General features: G+C 54.1%; 4 protein-coding genes across 6 annotated transcripts; 2 read left to right on the top strand and 2 right to left on the bottom strand.

Moving 5' to 3' along the window:
* The first annotated feature begins 5672 nt into the window (after positions 1-5672).
* On the top strand, positions 5673-7537 carry ZNF593OS (ZNF593 opposite strand). The gene is made up of 3 exons (XM_047792716.1): positions 5673-6041; positions 6310-6490; positions 7319-7537. Exons 1-2 carry the CDS (start codon positions 5997-5999, stop codon positions 6454-6456), a joined length of 192 nt encoding a protein of 63 aa, XP_047648672.1. The 5' UTR covers positions 5673-5996; the 3' UTR covers positions 6457-6490; positions 7319-7537.
* ZNF593 (zinc finger protein 593) lies at positions 6767-7850 on the bottom strand. Its single transcript, XM_047792714.1, has 3 exons — positions 7464-7850; positions 7167-7229; positions 6767-7083 (listed from the first exon to the last, which is right to left on the bottom strand). Exons 1-3 carry the CDS (start codon positions 7661-7663, stop codon positions 6942-6944), a joined length of 405 nt encoding a protein of 134 aa, XP_047648670.1. The 5' UTR covers positions 7664-7850; the 3' UTR covers positions 6767-6941.
* Positions 7851-9215: 1365 nt separating this feature from the next.
* On the top strand, positions 9216-12981 carry C8H1orf232 (chromosome 8 C1orf232 homolog). The gene is given in 4 exon segments (XM_047791449.1): positions 9216-9351; positions 10895-10957; positions 10960-11186; positions 12645-12981. Coding segments are annotated over 4 exon segments (657 nt in total). The 5' UTR covers positions 9216-9267; the 3' UTR covers positions 12928-12981.
* Positions 12982-14197: 1216 nt separating this feature from the next.
* Positions 14198-17343, bottom strand: FAM110D (family with sequence similarity 110 member D). Of its 3 annotated transcripts, none has more exons than XM_047792712.1 (3): positions 17091-17343; positions 16069-16250; positions 14198-15430 (listed from the first exon to the last, which is right to left on the bottom strand). In XM_047792712.1, the coding sequence occupies exons 2-3, from the start codon at positions 16080-16082 to the stop codon at positions 14524-14526; spliced, it is 921 nt and encodes a 306-aa protein (XP_047648668.1). In that variant the 5' UTR covers positions 16083-16250; positions 17091-17343; the 3' UTR covers positions 14198-14523. The 3 variants fall into 3 exon arrangements, with proteins under 3 accessions (XP_047648668.1, XP_047648667.1, XP_047648669.1); XM_047792711.1 differs by having other exon boundaries at positions 17253-17343; XM_047792713.1 differs by lacking the exon at positions 16069-16250 and having other exon boundaries at positions 17253-17343.
* Positions 17344-18069: the final 726 nt, after the last annotated feature.

Raw genomic sequence — 18069 nt, 5'->3', positions numbered from 1 at the left:
GGGCTGGGCCGGGCCGGGCCGGGGGCGGGGCCACCAGCATACCTGGGCCCTCAGAGCTCACCAGGTGAGGCGTTGCGACAGCCATTGGCCTCCTGCCTGTTCACCTTCTGCCCCGCCCTTCAGGCATCCTAGGGCAGCTGGGCTGCCAGGGCCAGGGTGTGCCTCCGGTGTGTGACCCAGCTGATCTCAAGAGGATCCCTGCCCCCAAATGGCCTCACCTGGCAGCGTCCTCCAAAAGGGGCCAAAAAGTGAGCAGTGAGCACAGCAGCAAAGCACAGATTTTCTGGAGCCAGAGCCTGGGTGCAAATTCCAGCTCTGAGCTTGTTAGCTGTGTGATGAAGGGCTAAGCCTACACACCAGGCATCCGTTTCCCTGAGTGGATGTAATAGTTCCTATTTGGGAGGGGTGCTGTGCAGAGTGCCTGTGTGAATAGCTCTGAAACCTTCAGAACTGGTTTTTAGCCTTTTTTTTTTTTTTTGCACACAGATACTTTCGGCAGCATGATGAAAACCCTGATCCTTTTTTGCAATGATGCTTTTAAAAGTGTAAAGCAGGAGTTCCCATCGTGGCTCAGTGGTTAACGTAATCCGACTAGGAACCATGAGGTTGGGGGTTCAATCCCTGGCCTCATTCAGTGGGTTAAGGATCCAGCTTTGCCCTGAGCCGTGGTGGAGGTCGCAGACGTGGCTCAGATCCTGCGTTGCTGTGGCTGTGATGTAGGCTGGCAGCTGTAGCTCCAATTTGACCCCTAGCCTGGGAACCTCCATATGCTGTGGGTGCAGCTCTAGAAAATACAAAACAAAAAAAACAAAAAAACAAAAAAACAAAACCCAAACCAAAACAAACAACAACAACAACAACAACAGATAAAAGCATAAAGCAGTGGAGTTTCCCTCATGGTTCACTGGGTTAAGGCTACAATAAAGTGTTTGATCCCTGGCCTCACTCCCTGGGTTAAGGATCTGGTGTTGCCGTGAGCTCCGGGGTATGTCACAGATGTGGCTTGGATCTGGTGTTGCCATTGCTGTGGCCTAGGCCAGAAGCTGCAGCTCTGATTTGACCCTAGCCTGGGAACTTCCATATGCTGCAGGGGCAGCCATAAAAAGAAGAAAAAAAAAACAACAAACCCAACCTCCAAATAAATAAAAGCATAAAGCAAAATGCCAAAGATTACAAAGAGGACATGTACTGCCAAAACATATTAAAAATCCAAATGTATTATATAGTAATAGCTATTTATCAGCATTAAGTAACAAGACTGGCAAGTTAAATTTTCCTTTCCTAACGATATTATTGTGTTGTTGCTCAGCGTGAATAACACTGAACTGTGGGTGCTGGTCTTTGACTCAATTCCTCACACTTATTGACCAGCAAACAACTACAGATAGAGAATGCAAGAGAGTAATGGAGAAGCCAGGGTCACCAATGTCAGAGCAGGTGGATTCACCATTTGGTCACTGATCCTCTACTGGGCACAATCAATGGCAGCTATGTCACAGGAGTGTCTGAAACAGAGTGTGATTTAGCAGTGCATTAATAACTCACCATTTTGAAATAGTTATGAGCATAAGTAGTATTTTGAGAGACGTGCAATAACTACAATTTGTCATGAAAATATCTGTGGTTTCTACTGGTGATGAAGCCACACCAAAGGCTAATACTTCAATCCATATAGAAGGAAATGGTAAATTTTGGTTAGAAGTTAGTGAAAATACGTCACTTTTTTTGCCATCCAAGTTTATAGACCCTCTGAATTGGGAAGTCTAGGTTAAGAGCCTTCCTCTTAGAACAATGTCTGGATACTAAGTGTCTGCAGTTGTCAGCATCATCGCCCCAGGCCAGGGGCCTCCCAGGACTTTGGAATCAGATGGAATCAGTTCCACTCGCTCTGTGTCTGAGCCCACCCCTTGCACCTCTTGGACCCTGTTTCTTCCTCTCTAAAAGGGGGATAACCAGATCTTAGCTCTGTGAGGATGTCCTTTAAGTATTTTGAAATCTGTAACATGAGGTAAATCTGAGTTATTATTGCTTTAATTCTATGGGGAGGGGCCCGGAAGTCTGCTCCCTCTGTGTCACCTAACTTGGAATGTCTACCAGTGCCTCAATACCTGGCCTCCAAAGATTGTCATGAACTTGACTGTCATCCAGAGACCCAAAGTCCGAATTTGGCTCACGGATGTCTGTGTAGCATGTGCACGTGTGTGTGTGTGTGTGTGTGTGTGTGTGTGTTGCTATCATTTAACAATTTCACATACCAACTGAATTCCCTGGAGCTTGAGTGGCTCAGCGGACCCCATCCCATCCTCACATGTGGCATCAAAACTGAGTCTAGATCGTTGGTGGCTTCCTTCAAGGGGACTCATTTGTGAACCAGTAGATGCCAAATTTGCAACTCAGCTTTCACCTCTCTGGCTTTGTCCTTGGCCTCACAGCTTCACAGTCTGCCCCATGCGTCCCTCCAACACACCTCCATGCTGCTTCCTCCTCCTTTATTTATTTATTTATTTATTTATTTATTTATTTATTTATTTATTTTTTGTCTTTTTGCTATTTCTTTGGGCCGCTCCCACGGCATATGGAGGTTCCCAGGCTAGGGGTCGAATCAGAGCTGTAGCCACTGGCCTACGCCAGAGCCACAGCAACGAGGTATCCGAGCCGCGTCTGCAACCTACACCACAGCTCACGGCAACGCCAGATCGTTAACCCACTGAGCAGGGGCAGGGACCGAACCCGCAACCTCATGGTTCCTAGTCAGATTCGTTAACCACTGCGCCACGACGGGAACGCCCTCCTTTATTTTTTATTTATGCTTTTCATAAATAAGGTCTGCGGCATAGGGAAGTTCCCAGGCTAGGAATCTAGCAATGCCAGATCTGAGCTGTGTCTTCAACTTACACCGCAGTTCGCAAGGCCAGGGATCAAACTCACATCCTCATGGATACTAGTCGGGTTCATAACCTTCTGAGGCACAAAGGGAACTCCCGCTTCCTCCTTTTTTGCTGCCTCCTCCTCCACTAGGCTCCCTGTGGAACTCTGGGGAAGCCCAATAAACACAGACCTATCTCCACCATCCAGATTTCATCAAACACCCACCCTGAGCTGGCACAAAATAGAGAGGTGAGAAGCCAGCCAGCCTCTACTGTCCCTGAACTCACAGTCCGGTAGAAGAAAGGAACGAGAACTTGCCACTTGTACTCAGATCTAGGGCCTGACAACCACACCAGTGCCTTTCCTCTGGGCCCCCAGCCGCTGGTGGGGCTGGGCAGTTAGAGGTACAGTAAATGGCAGCTTCTATTTTGAAGGTGGTTTTATAAGTTTATAAAAGGTCTTCAGACACATGTGCTGTAAACATTTTAAAGGTAACAGCAGGTCATTAAGTGGAAGGAGGACATGCCCCTTCCTCTGCATGTCCCCATCCTGTCGCCTAGAGTGGGCCATTTAAGTTTTTTGAGTGTTCTTCCATTCTTTTTTTTTTTTTTTCAAATGCCTACAGCAGCAGCATATTGAAGTTCCCAAGCCAGGGATTGAATCTGAACTGCAGCTGCAATCTATGCCACAGCTGCGGCAACGCTGAATCCTTTAACCCACTGCACCAGGGGCCGGGGATTGAACCCGTGCCTTCACAGCAACCTGAGCTGCTGCAGTTGGATTCTTAACCCATGGCACCACAGTGGGAACTCCTTAAAAAAAAAAAAAAAGAAAAAAGACCTGGAGTTCCCATCGTGGCTCAGTGGTTAACGAATCCGACTAGGAACCATGAGGTTGCGGGTTCGATCCCTGGCCTTGCTCAGTGGGTTAATGATCCGGCATTGCCGTGAGCTGTGGTGTAGGTTGCAGACGTGGCTCGGATCCCATGTTGCTGTGGCTGTGATGTAGAACTAGAGCTCCGATTAGACCCCTAGTCTGGGAACCTCCATATGCCATGGATGCGGCCCTAAAAAGACCAAAAAAAAAAAAAAGGAAAAAAAAGACTCTTAAAAAAAAACAAAAAACAAACCTATAGTTGATTTATAATGTTGCGCCAATTTCTGCTATACAGCAAAGTGTTTCAGTCATATATATATATATATTCTTTTTTTTTATGGCCTCACCTGTAGCATATTGGAGTTGCTGGGCTAGGGGCTGAATGGGAGCTGCAGGTCTACACCACAGCCACAGCCACATAAGATCTGAATAGCATCTTTGACCTACACCACAGCTTAGGGCAATGCTAGATCCTTAACCCACTGAACGAGGCTAGGGATCAAACCCGAATCCTCATGGACACTGTCAGGTTCTTAACATGCTGAATCACAATGAGAACTCCTATGTACATGCTTTTTTGTATATTATTTTCCATCATGATCTATCCCATGAGATTGGATATAATTCCCTTGTTTATCCATTCTAAATGCAGTAGTTTGCATCTACTAACCCCAAACTCCCAGTCCATCCCATTCCCTCTCCCTTTAGCAACCGGAAGTCTGTTCTTTGTGAGTCCGTTTCTGTTTTGTAGACAGGTTCATTTCTGCCATATTTTGGATTCCGCATAGAAGTGATATTATATGGTATCTCTAGGTCCATCCATGTTACAGTAAATGGCATTATTTCATTCATTTTTTAAATTTTTTTGGTTTTTAGGGCTACACCTGCAGCATATGGAAGTTCCCAGGCTAGGGGTTGAATCAGAGCTGTAGCTGACAGACTACACCATAGCGACTTGGGATGAGACCCTCGTCTTCGACCTACACCACAGCTCATGGCAATGCTGGATCCTTAACCCACTAAGCGAGGCCAGGGATTGAACAGGCATCCTCATGGTCCCTAGCTGGATTCGTTTCGACCGCAGTGGGAACTCCCTGCACCACATCTTAATCCATTCATCTGTCAATGAGCATTTAGATTATCTCCATGTCTTGGGTGTTATGAAGAGTGCTGCTATGAACATAGGGGTGCATCTCTCTTTGAATTATAGTTTTTCCAGATAGATGCCCAGGAGTGGGATTGCTGGATCATACAGTTCTATATTTAGTTTTCTAAAGAACCTCCATACTGTTTTCCATAGTGGTTGTACCAACTTACACTCCCACCAGTATAGGAGGGTTCTCTTTTTCTCCACACCCTCTCCAGCATTTTTATTTGTAGACTTACTAATGATGGCCATTCTGACCCGTGTGAGGTAGTACCTCACTGAAGTTTTGAGTTGCATTTCTCTTCCATTCTTTCTATATGCAGAATCTCTACATGCTATTCTGCAAAAATGCTTCCCCCATTTTAATGAGATAATCAATGTGAAATGAAGTAATACCCGTAAAGTACTTAGAATAATGCCCAGCTGTCAGCTACTATTTTTTTTAAAGCACGATTTGGACAGCTTTCTTTATCAGTAGATGCAGATCTTTTATTATTGTGCCCCAGCTAAGATTGGGAAGTCCCTACAGGGACTCCTCCAAGGGAAAGGGGTGCAATGTGCCCACCCCCAGCATAGGTGTGGTTGACTAAGAGAAACCAAGTGAAAAAGGCCTACTCCAGTTGGAAGGGGGTACTAATATGGCACCCAATCCCGCCTCTGCTGAGAGCTGATTGGTGACATCCAATCAACTAAAGCAGGGACTGGGCCAAGGCCAGGGCTGGGGAGGCCCTCCCGTACCTGGTCCCAGTCCGAGACTTCCCTATACTCACAGGCAAGACCTCTCCTGCCTGCCCAGCCTGGACTGCCCGTGTGGCTGGGGGAGGTGCTGCTCAGGCCTGATGCTGATCTCTCCTGACAGCTGTTCCTAAGGCTGGCAGGGCGGGCAGGCGGGGGAAGGGACAGATTTAAAGGTCTAGCTGCTCCGCCCCCTGCCAGACCTGGGAAGGCAGGCACTGGTGAGCATCCTCTGAGGGCATGGCTCTCTTGCCTATGAGAGGTCAGGAAACCCTGCGCCCTGATTTCCACTTCTTGGTACCACGAACGCCACTGGTCTTCATTCCTGCTTCCGCCCCACAGGACACCAGCGACACTAGCAGCACCCACCATGCGATTTCCACGCCTGACCCCTGGCTACTTTCGAGTGCTACAGGTACATACCCCTAACCAATGGCTTCTGCCAACGACCCCTTACTCCCCCTACCATGGCTGGGTTGACACCCGGCAGCCAGGCTGTCACGTTCCCTGCCGCCTGAGCAGCCGGGGCCTAGATGGGCAATGAAGCGAGAGGGATTGGGGTGGAATCTCCCTGGGGCAGCAGTGGCATCCACATCTCCTTCCCCTAACTCAGCCCCTTTCCACCCCCCACCTTCCCAGAGGTCTCAAGTGACCCCTCAGGCGGACCCTCTGTGCATTTCCAGATGCAGATAGCCGGGGAGCTGAAGGCAGAGCCCCGGAGTCCACTGGCTGGGATTGTGGCTGCACTGCTGGCTGTCCTCGGGCTGGGCGGCTCTTGCTATGCAGTCTGGAAGATGGTGGGGCAGCGACGGCCGCCACAGGCCCCATGATGAAGCGGGCAGCCTCCACCTCGGCCCTGGGGGGGTATGTAACTCAGCGACGGCTATAATCTTGGGAGCCTACTTCTTTTCTGGGGATCGCTCCCTGCCCTCATTAGAAGCAGGGTTGTTATAAAACTGATCTTACCCAGCCCACACACCTAGGCTCCAATGGGGGATTTCGGCTCAGATGCCAGGATCCCAGAGGGAAGGTAAGGATACAGGTACCAAAGTTGGATAAAGCCCAAGCAGCCTGGGTCCCATGCACAGGAGTAGTAGAGAAACTCTTACAGGACATGAGTTTGGAGTAGTGGCCTGGGGGTTAGAGTCAGGGGCAAGCCCCCTTTATCCAATTATTTTATTGGGAGGGAGGGCACTGGGAAGAGGCCATCCACTCCCCAAACCCTGGGCCAAAACAGACTGGTACAGTCTCTCCCAGACTGGCCCTTGCATCACTGTCCATGGGCAACTCTTCTGCCTTGAATTCTCAGGATCTGTCAAGTAGATGTGTCCATCTCAGGGACCTCAGTGGATACTTCTGTGGGTACTGCCAGCCGCTGGGGAGGTACATAGGAACCCATACCCGCTGCCCTCTCTGCCTCTTCCTGACTGTAGGGCTCCACGCTCAGCTGCTTCAACCTGGGGAAAAGAACAGGAACTGAGAGCTGACCAGATTCGAGTCCTGCCTGCCCGACACCCATCCATTAATTCTCTTCTTATACCTTTTCTTGTGGTCTTTGGATCGGAAGTGGGTCTTCAGGTTGGCAGAATCGATGAAGTATCTCCTGTGGGGATGAGGGGTAAGGAGAAGTGAGAAGGTGATGCCTCTCAGGTACACCTATCTCCCTGACCCTAGCTCATTTCCCGATGCTAGGCTCCAGGCTTGAAGGGATGGGAGGCCAGCAGACCCATGAATCCCAGGAAAGAAAACCCTGCGTTCCCTAGGGCCCGGATCTCAACACCCCCAGCCCGAACGGCGGACCCTTCTCCTCCTCAGGCCGCAGCCGGCCGGGACTCACGCGCAGGCCAGACAGCGATGCAGGCCGCCCCCTGGCAGGTCCGGGTCGGGCTCGGCGCCGGGGTCTGGTCGGGTCCTTGTGGCAACCTGGGGCCGCAGCTCGCGGTGAATCTCATCGAGGTCCGGCCGCCGCCGCTTCGCCTTCATCTGGCGGGCCAGGGAGTGCGCTCGGTGTGCGCCGGTCCGGCGAGAGCGACCCATTGCTGGTAACAGCGGGACCAACGGGCCTAGAGCCGAGTTGGGAGGACACGTCTGGGCGCTTCCGGACTGTGCAGTGACGCCATGTGACGCCGGGGACTGAGCAGGCTCCGGCGGACCGCCTCTGATGACGTCACTCGCGCGAGCAGCGCCCTTGAGCGCCCTCAGGAGGCCCTCGACGTCAGTGACCGAACTCGGGGCGGGGCTCCGGGAAGCGCGTCCTCTTAGGTCGCTGGAGGGGCGGGTGGTGCGTGCCCTGGGGCATTCAGGGTGGTCCGCTGCCCTACCCGCCCCGCCTGGCCCAACCTATCTCAGTGCCGTCCTCTGGCCCCATCACCTCTTCCAGGCTCCCAGATCTTAGACTCCGCGTTGGGATGGGGGTGGGGGGGGGCATGCTACATCTCCCTGGAAGCACCGAACAATGTGATGTTAATGAATTAATAAATGAATGAAAATGAATACTTTTGGGATCGCGGTCCTCGAAGGACTTGCTGAGACATCTCAGGTTCCTGAGAAAGCCTCGGCACTTCTCACCTGTCCCCGATTTTTCCTATCCTGTGAGTTGTGTGTGTGTGTGTTTACGGCCGCACCCACGGCATATGGAGGTTCCCAGGCGAGGGGTCTAATTGGAGCAGTAGCTGCCGACCTATGCCAGAGCCACAGCCATGCGGGATCTGAGCTGAGTCTGTGACTTACACCACAGCTCACGGCAATGCAGGATCCTTAACCCAATGAGCGAGGCCAGGGCTTAACCCGTGTTCTCATGGAAGGCATCCTGTTAGTCTTAAGAGGGGTCAGATCCTCTCACAAGGAAAGGAGGTTCTCACAGAAGGACCTCTCATCTTTGACTACTTTCTCATCTTTTGATGCTTGGCCTGGCATCAAAGGCAGAGAGAGGTAAAACCTAGGTGTTGTGTACTCAGAGTGGGAATAGAGCCAGAGAGCCTTTCCCCTCTCATCAGAACCTGGTGCCTTCCAGGTTGACCAGAGGAACTCAGCAATAATTCAGGGGCTCCAGTTCTTTGGAACCTGTTGCCAGGAAACAGGGAGAGAGGCACGTGCATCCCTGGGGAGAGGAATCATTTTCCAGCCGAGACAAAGCAGTGAAATGTAAGCCCAGGGCACTGACCATGGGCCTTGGGACCTCCCATTCCTGTTCACAGAGGCTGAGTGTAGGTATAGGGCAGGGCCCTATTAAGGGTGCAGCTTGTAGGGCACCACATTGGGTCCTGAGCCCAAGGACTTTGTAAATGGACTTCATGAATGGAAGAGGACTTTTCTGGAGCCATTCCAAATGATCAAATTCAAGAACTCCTAGGCCCAGGAAGGAGGCTTCTGTGGAGAGAGAAGTTTTCATCATTCCTGGCCAATATGGCCTAAGACAAGGGGCGAGGTGGCAGAAGCTGGCTCTCACCACGGACTCCTTTGGATCAGGTTCATCTGCTGGGCACTGTGCCATCTGGGGAGGCTGGTGTATCTTTAATGAGGTCACCTGATCCCTGGGACAGGTTCTCAGCCTCACCAAGTTCCTGGAGCCAGACCCACTGGGTGCCCACTGAGCCACCACCTTCCCGTGCCTGGGTGCCAGGCCCGCTTCCCCTACAGCCATGAACCAGGCCTTTTGGAAGACCTACAAATCCAAAGTGCTACAGACCCTGAGTGGCGAATCTGAGGAGGATCTGGCAGAGGAGGTGGGTATCGTCCTGTGTGCTAGATGGGGCATGGGCAGAGGGGCAGCATGAGTGAAAGGTGCAAAGAAGGGCAAGGGACAGGCTCTGGGAGAGTGAGATTTGTGCAGGAGTCACTAGCAATTCAGGGATGACGCAGCATGGTGCAGTGTCAGAAAGCCAGGACACTCCAGAAAACCGAGGGAGATTTGAGGGGCAGAGTGGTTGCTGTCTACAAAGATCTCAAAGGCTACCACATGGAAGGGATCCTTTTGGGATCCACGGGCTGCCACATGGATACACTCAGCTTGACACAACTTTCTAATGGGCAGCACGGAGCAGAAGCGGGATGACCTGCCTTGAGAGGAAGTGAGCCCACAGTACAGGAACTGGGGGAAGTGGTGTTATTACACCGTGGGTCACTGTGGCAGCATCAGGTCAGAACCATACTTCGACCATGTTTGTCTTGGCATTAAAAAAAAAAAACTCAGAGTTCCCCTTGTGGCTCAGCGGGTTAAGAACCTGACTGGTATCCATGGGGACGTGGGTTTGATCGCTGGCCTTGCTCAATGGGTTAAGGATCTGGTGTTGCCTCGAGCTGTGGTGTAGGTCAAAGTCTCGGCTCGGATCCTGTGTTGCTGTGGCTGTGGCATAGGCCGGCAGCTGCAGCTCCCATTTGACCCCTAGCCTGGGAACTTCCATATGCCGCCATAAAAAGAAAAAGAAAAATTGAAAAGGCTCCAAAACAGTCTTACCTCTGGAGGCTGTGATAAGTGGCAATTGCACAAATACATATGGCAGAGGCAGGAACTAGTTCTGGGGTCATCTGGGGTGTGTGGATGTGAGTGTGACTAAGTGTACATCTAGACGGGTTGGTGTCTGGGGCTGGCCCTGTGTGGAAGATCTGCAGGTCAGTCTTAGGGTTGGCGTCTGGGTGGAGTTCCATTAAAGTGTATGTGCAGGTGTCAACTGGGTACAGGTATTTTCAGGTGTTTACATTTGGGGCAGAAGTCTATGGAGGCATACAGGCATTTGCAGGTATTATGGCTCTACAGTCTATGTGAGTGCATATCTGTGTCTTGGGGTCTGGGGATGGGTGGAGCAGTTTTTGGTGCTGTGGGTAGGCCTCTGTGCAGCTGTCTGCAGTTGTGAGGTACACAGGTGTGAATGGTATAACTGTGGAAGTGTCCTTGTGTCGGTGCCTCACAGTGCATATATGCATGTACAGGTGAAGAGGTGTAGCCATGCGGAGGCATGCTCAGGCACAGGTGTGTGTTTATATCGGCCTGCAGGCCCTTGCCTTCATGTTTTGGGGTGAGAATGGGATGTGTCTGTGGGTGGGCAGGTATGTGTCTGCAGGGATTTACTCTACAGGTCACGTGAGTGACTGGTAGCTTTGCGTAGGGGTACACCTGTATGCATTTTTGGAAGGTGTGAAGGGTTTAGGTGTGTGCTTCGTTCTGTGGGGTTTGGGTGCCTAGTCTGTGTGTACCGGGCTAGCAGGGGGGATGGGAATTCCATTCCTCTGGGGCCTCTCTCATGCTGGGTGGGGGTTCTTGTGTCCCAGAGGGAGACCCCAGTGTCAGTGGAGTCTGAGATGGCAGAACCAAATGAAGAGGACTTCAATCCCATGTCACAGCTGGCCCGCCGGGTGAGTTCTCCTTTCTTCCACCTCAGCTCTGGGAAGCCTGGCAGAAACTGCTCTGGAGTCCTGGGAGGTGGCGCTGGGGCCCCTCCCTGACTCCTGGCCTCTCCCCCCAGGTTCAGGGGGTTGGGATGAAAGGTTGGCTGACAATGTCGTCTCTGTTTAACAAAGAAGATGAGGACAAGCTGCTGCCACCAGAGCCCTGTGCCGACCAGTATGTGTGTGTGTGTGTTTGTGTGTGTTGGGGGGGGCGGTCTGTCTGGTCTGGGGTCCCCCTTCTTACATGTCTTTTCCTTTGGGTCTGTTTGTCTTTTTGACCATGGGGGACTAGAGAGGGCCAGCCTCCCGCTGTTTCTATTTCTCTCGTCAGTCAGCTCAGAGGACCAATCAGCATATCTGGGAGATTAGGTTAGCTCTAGGGAGGAATTTGCCAGCTGTTGGGACTGAGATGCTAGAAGGTATTATGCGCTCTCTCCCCATCCACGTGGGAGGGGTCATCTCCCCAATGAATCAGGGAACCCAGGAGAGAAGCTCTAGATGTTTGGAACGGAGGGTGGTTCAGATCAGTGGTTCCCAAATATTGGCTTAAACCCTCATCTTCTCCTGGAACCTGTGACAATTCTGAGACCCTCCTTCAAAGATTCTGTTTCAGCAGGTGTTGGCTGAGGCCTGGGCTCTATATTTTCAGTGAGCTCCCTGAGGACTTGAGGCTAATAGCTCAGGAGCCACTGTGGTAGCCTTTGCTGCTGAGGGCGTGCGGGGTCGGACTCAGGGTCTTGTCTTCCTCCGGAATCTATTCCGGCACACACTCCATCCCCGCCCTTTCCTCCAGCCCAATCACACTCCCTTTTGACATCACCTATTCCTCTCTCCCCTAGGGGCCCCTGCCCCACCCATCTCCCCTGCCCCAGGGTTCCTTTTCTCCCTCGACACACATCCCTTCTCCCTCCCAGCTCTCCAAGACCTCCTCAGACGCAGGCTCCCGCCTCAAGCCTCATCAGTGCTCCTGGGTCGCCCTTCCCCCGCACCGCCCGGCTACCTTTCTAGCCGCCTTCTCCCCTAAGCCTCTGATCTAGGCCTTTCTCCTTCCCTCGGCATCGCTCCACCCGTCCTTCTTCCTGGTGTCTCTCATGTTTCTGGACCCTCTTTCCCTCTCTCCCAGAATCAGAAGCCAGTCGCCGCCTGGCCTCTTTCCCCAGGGCTCCACCCCTGTCTTCCCGGACAGACGTCTCCAGAGTCTGACTCCGCCTCTCCTCTGGATCTAACCCTCCTGTCCCGGTCCCACTGTCCATCCGTATCCTCCGGCCCGTCCCTCTCTCAGGGCTCCTCCTCCAGCTTCCCAGACCCGGCGCCTCTGGCTGCCCTCTTCTGGCCTCGCCCTGCTCCCCGAGTACCTTCCCTAACCCCCTGCCCCAGACTCTCTCTCCAGAGATCCTGATCCCGACCACTCACCTAATCCCCTGACCCGGTCCCACCCCAGCCCCCTTTCCCAGTGCCTCTGAATCCTCCCCTTGCCTCCAGGCCCTGACCCGCCCCCGGCCTCCCGGGCCCCTCAGCCCCGGACTTCGCTCGGGTCCCAGGGGCCCCCCTACAGGCCCCTTGACCCCGCCTCCTGCCCTTTGTCCTCCCCAGGGCCTCTCGGCCAGCCCCTGACCCCGCCCCTCTCCCGCAGCCCGCTGGCCGCGCAGCCCGCCTCGTCCGCAGCAGCGGCGACTCAGCCGCGCGGGCCCGGGTTCTGGGACGCGGTCGCCAGCAGGTGGCAGCAGCAGCAGGCGGCGGCGGTGTCCATGCTGCGCGGCGCGGAACCCGCCCCGGATCCCGACCCTGAAGCCGGAGACGAGGCCACCGAGCGTCCCGAGCCGCGGGAAGGCGACCCTGCAGCCGGTTTCAAGTGGGGCTTCCTCACCCACAAACTGGCCGAGATGAGGGTGAAAGCTGCGCCCAAGGGTGACTAGCCGGCCAGCCAGCCAGCCGGCTGCACTGAGCGCCCGCTCCTCCCCTTCGGTGATAAAAACCCTGGCCTGACACCCCGTGTGACCGCGTGCTTTTTGTCTAGACGGGGAAGGCTGCTTTCGGGTGGGCAACCTCAGAGCGGGGTCCAGCTAGAGTGTTGCCCCCCTTCTCCCTCCACAAACGTGGCGAGAAAATGACCAGAGACATCCCAGGTGTCAGGATAGATTGTGCTCGATTTAGGGTACAAGTTTCCAGGAATCTGGGAAACCCTAGAGGACAGGCTCCGCAGCTTTGTCCAGCCCCTTCTAACTTGACAAACGTTTCCTGTAGCCCTGCTAGGTGCGTTATCCCTGTACTAGGGACAGTCAGTGAGTGACTAAGAAGAGAACACAGACTACCCATGGGTCCCATACAAGGTGAGAAGTTGAGGAACAAAAATAAGACTGTGCTCCAGGGCTCAGAGGAGATGAGGCCTTCTGGGAAATCCAGAGTTCCTGACAGAGGATGCATATATGTAATCTTAGGATAAGTGGAGAGAAAGGGGGAAGCAACCCAGGGAAAAGGAGGAGGAGCAAGAACAAAGATTTAGAGGTGTGAACGTGTGAGAAAAACAGGTGACCTTGTTTGTCTTTGAGGAAAAGGAAGACAGTGACAGGATGTGAGGCTTCAAAATATTGGTTGGAAAGGTCCTCTATTGTCCTCAGTTGTGGATCCTCCACACCTCAGCCCTTCATATCTAGTAACCAAAATGGGCAGCAAAGGAGCTCCCTGGTGGCTCAGTAGTTAAGGATCCAGCGTTGTCACTGCTGTGGCTTGGGTTGATGCCTTGGCGTGGGTTGGATACCTGGCCCCAGAAATTCCACATGCTGCAGGTGCAGCCCCAATCATACAAAAACAAAATGGGCAGCAAAGGTCCAGGAATGGGGGACTTTCAGGGGCTGATGAATTTCTGGAGCAGAGTCCACCTCAAAACTTAGCAAACGCACTATTCCTGGCCCCCAGCTGTAGTTTGGACCCACCTGGAGGATCGGTGGTGTATATGATCAAAATCACTTTAGTACTAATTCGGTAGTGTAGTCCTAGCGGCTTTCTCTATTGAGCACTTCCTGTGTGCTGGGAACTTTGCTAAGCACTTAATGACCATTTCAGAAATACATTGATCACGGAGTGGTTTAGCTGCAGTGCCAAGAGGTTGAGTGTTTGCTCAGGGTCACACAGCCTGGAACCCATACTCCAAAACCCACGCGAGTCTCTCTCTAATCAGGCCTCCCGTTTGGATAACATTTTGACTTTATTCAGCAGGTTCTCTGATCTCCCACTCCAGTCTTCACTCCCCAGACTGGCCTCCACAGGGGCCACGAGGCCAGCCCCCTCCCACTCCGCCGTCTGCACTGGAAAGGGCTCTCGGGGATCATTTTGTCCCATCCTTCCAACGTTCACAAGGGGAAACCGAGATCCAGAGGGGAGGACTTGCCCAAAAGAACCTAGCGCGTCAGAGGCAGGGCGTCTCTGCCTGTGCCCGGGGCCAGCCTTGAGCTCGCCCCTTGCCCTTCCCTGGAACTCAGACTCCACGAGAGCCCGCTCGCGAGCGGTGGCGCTCACACCTCGGACTCGCGTGGCGGGCCGCGGGCGCGCTGGCAGCCGTATAGCCACTGGATGACGCGCGCGTTGCGCTCCACCACCGACACCTGGGGGCGCCCGTCCCGCGTGGAGTCCGCCGCCTCCGAGCCGCCGCCCTCTGCACAGTCCCGGCGATCTGCGCCGCCGTCACTGGACGTCCAGTCGCTGGTGTCCCCGGAGCCAGGCAGTGGCGACGTTCCGGGCTGGGGGCTGGCATCGGCGCCCCAGCTCTGCGGAGAGAAGCGCTCGGCGCCCAGCACTTCCACGAGCGCGCGCTCCAGGCCGCAGTAATTGAAGAAGCGCTCCTTCTCCGACAAGGGCAGCGAGCACGTGGGGCACAACGCTCGCTTTCCCGCAGTTTCCGGGGCTTCTTGGGGCGCAACCCAACCCCCAGGGGCCGCAGGTCTCTCTGTTGAGCCTGGGCTGCTTGAGGCGACGTCTCGGGGGCTGCCCAGGAAGAGGCGACGCACTAGCCCCTGGCCCTTGGCGTTCTCTTTGTTCACCGAAGCCTTGCAGTCCCGCTTCTGGCGGTAGAAGATGAGGGAATCAGGCCTTGGCAGCCGCCTGCCACTGCCCCTGCGGGCGGACCTGGGCGTCCTGGGTGATGGAGGGGGCCCCAGCTCGTTGCAGGGGTGCGGGGTGAGTGGCCCGGGAGCTCCACGCAGAGCTGGCTCCTGGCGACGAGCTATCACTTGGTGCGTCTTGACATACTTGGCTTTGTCGGCCTCCAGCCTCTCCACCGCGCTAGGGGTCCGTCCCCTGGCCGGGGTGGAGGGAGAGGCCAGGAGCATCTTAGACGAGCTGGGCAGGACAGTGCCCCATAAGCCGCCGGAAGTAGGCAGATGGTTGAGGAGCTGAGAGCAGTTGGCTGGGGCCCCCTGGGGCCTTCGGGGAAAGAGTAACGGTTAGGGGCGGGGAGGTGAGGGGAGTGAGAGATGTCCCTGTCCCTCTCCTGCAGGCATTCCTGGGAATAGGATCAGCTAGCCACCCCTCCCCCATTCCAATTCGGTTGGGCTGGTGCTGTGCCCCGGGGGCAGACGCTTGGGTATCCCCTCCCCCATCCCTCAAAGACAATGGGCAGGGGCTCCCTGGCCACCCAGAAACACATACCCCTTTGAGAGTGCCCCGTTCTGGCTACAGGGCCATGCCAAGCAGGCATCAGCAAGTAGGACACTTGGGAAAGGAAATGGGGTTGGTCCCGGCCCAATTCCCGAAAGTGGCCTCAACCGGAAAAAATACCTCTTCCCAACCTAGCAACTTTGAGTCCAAGACAGGAGGCTTCCCAGCCACACGCTGGCTCCAGTAGGACCCACCCATCCCACCCCCAAGCACAGAGGTCAGAGATATAACCACAGGGTAGCAGCCTCCAGTAATTGCAGCCAACTGCCCTACCCAGGCCCAGCGGGGCCATCAGAGGAAAGGGAAGTGCTCACCACGTCACATCAGCTAGCTACCTGCCACCCATTCTGTGCCGCTGCCAAGGGGATTCCAGAATGCCCAGCTGTAAACATCAACTTGTTTACCTCTGCATTTCCATTTCATAGAAGAGAAAATTGGCCCAGAGAGGAGGGGTTTGTTCAGGTCTGAGAGTTGGGGCCCAGGGCTGCAACCCAGTTCTCTTGCTTTGCAGTCCAGAACTAGTTCAGAATGAATCTCTCACTTGCCCATCAGAACTTGCCTCTACGTTTCACTTCTATTCCTGCTGCTATAAAACCAAGCAATTTCCATTAGAGATGAGACCCTTACCTCACTAAAAATTTCCTTCCACTAATTCTTCCTAATAACTTGTACTCCCAGAAATCTGCCCTCAGGGTCTCTCATCCTGAGACCCCCTGACACTTCTCCTCCACCTCCCTTCTGCTGGGGAAGGAGGACCAGGAGGGGTTGTAAATCAAGAGCTGACAGTTCCCTTGGCAGTAACAGAATGGGCCACCCACGTGGCTCAGCACACTCTACCCAACCCCTGCTCCCCTCGGTCCTCCCATCCTCCATTCAGCTGAGAGGGACACATCAGTTCTGGGGGCTGAGGGGACCTCAAGTCCCCAGGCAATAAAGGGACAGAACTTGCCAGAGATGGGGGGAAGGGACCTCATGTGAGGGTCGTGGGGGCAGAGACTCTGCCAACCCCACTCACCCCAGTGCAACCTGTGTATGCACACGCATGCACGCACACACCCCCACTCACACACACACCCATAGAGTTTCTAGCAAGTCAGCCCATAAGTAGCTGGGGACTGGGAATCCACGCAGCAAGGAGAGCCTAAAAGTGCCCTCCTCCCTGCCTCCCAAGGACTCAACCCGGCCTAGGTCGGATTCCAAGGTCCCAGGAGGGCACTGTGCTGGTCTGACCTCATGGGTACTCTCCTGTCCGCTCCTCTTCCCAGCCCTAAGCAGGAGGCTATAAAAAGTTCCTAAATACAGGGACTAAAATAGTTTGCTGTCCACTGCCTCTTCTCTGCCTGCTGGGGTGCCTTGGTGCCCAACCACAGACGTTCCACCCCTAGATGCCTGGCAGACATCTTGTGCCCTCCACCCCTTTGCCCACCTTCTCATAGGACTGGGGTTAGTGGTCCGAACTTGGCCCAAACTTTGGCTCTGGATGCAGATGCAGGCTGGGGGATTGTGCTCACTGGCTTGGTGCCAGCCTCCTTGCCCTTGGGTGCCTGGGGGCCCTCCCACCCCAGCTCTGGGCTTAGGAAACACTCACCTCTGCATGGGGAGGCTGAATGTCAGGGTCCCCAAGGCAGGTCTAGACTGAGGGCAGGAGGGACAGCAGCAACTGGAAGTAACTTTGGTGGCAGCCAAACCTCACTCTCCACAGGAAAAGCAGAGAGAGCCTCCACCCCCCTTGGATTAACCCTTGCCTTCCTGACCTGGAGCCTGGCCTCTGTTAACTCCTTCCTGGTCGCAGTCTCAGTGCTGGGGAGGACCTTTGGACCACATCCAGCTCCTTCATGTTCCAGATAGTCAACAGGCCCTGGCAGGTTAAGTGATTTGCACAGAGAGGCACAGTGAGCTTTGGGCACAGCCAGCACCCCAAACAAAGTCTCTTGATTCCCATGCTTCCTCCACAGGTCTTGGGGGGTGGGGGACATGCTATTTATATGGGGTCAACCCCCTCTGCTGGGTCTTGGCAGATCCTCTTAGTTCTGATGGGAAGGCAGGGCAGGGTTCTAGTTAACCATGCTGTTTTCCTTTTGTAACAGGTTTAGACCTGCCTTGTCCGGGTGTGTGGATGGTGTCAAGTTTGCTCTCCCTAGGGGAGAGGCCAGGAATCTGCAACCTAAGGGGGGTAGTGGTGCTGCCAATATCCAGGGTGAGCCCCTCCCAGCAAGTCTTGGCATGAAGGTCACAAAGGAGCCCACCAGAGGTGCCTCTGCCCAAGGTCCTCTGATGACAAATGGAACTGGCTGGGAAGAGGTGATGAAGGGCTGATACTGGGGACTTTTACTGGGTAAAGGACTTCTTTCCTTCTCTGCCCCATTGGGGACTTCTAGAGCTGGCACAGTTTCTTATTTGACACC

This window comes from Phacochoerus africanus, chromosome 8 (assembly GCF_016906955.1).
Source record: "Phacochoerus africanus isolate WHEZ1 chromosome 8, ROS_Pafr_v1, whole genome shotgun sequence".
Lineage (NCBI taxonomy): Eukaryota > Metazoa > Chordata > Mammalia > Artiodactyla > Suidae > Phacochoerus > Phacochoerus africanus.
The sequence above is the reverse complement of the archived record's forward strand: the minus strand, read 5'-3'. Positions and strand labels throughout refer to the sequence as shown.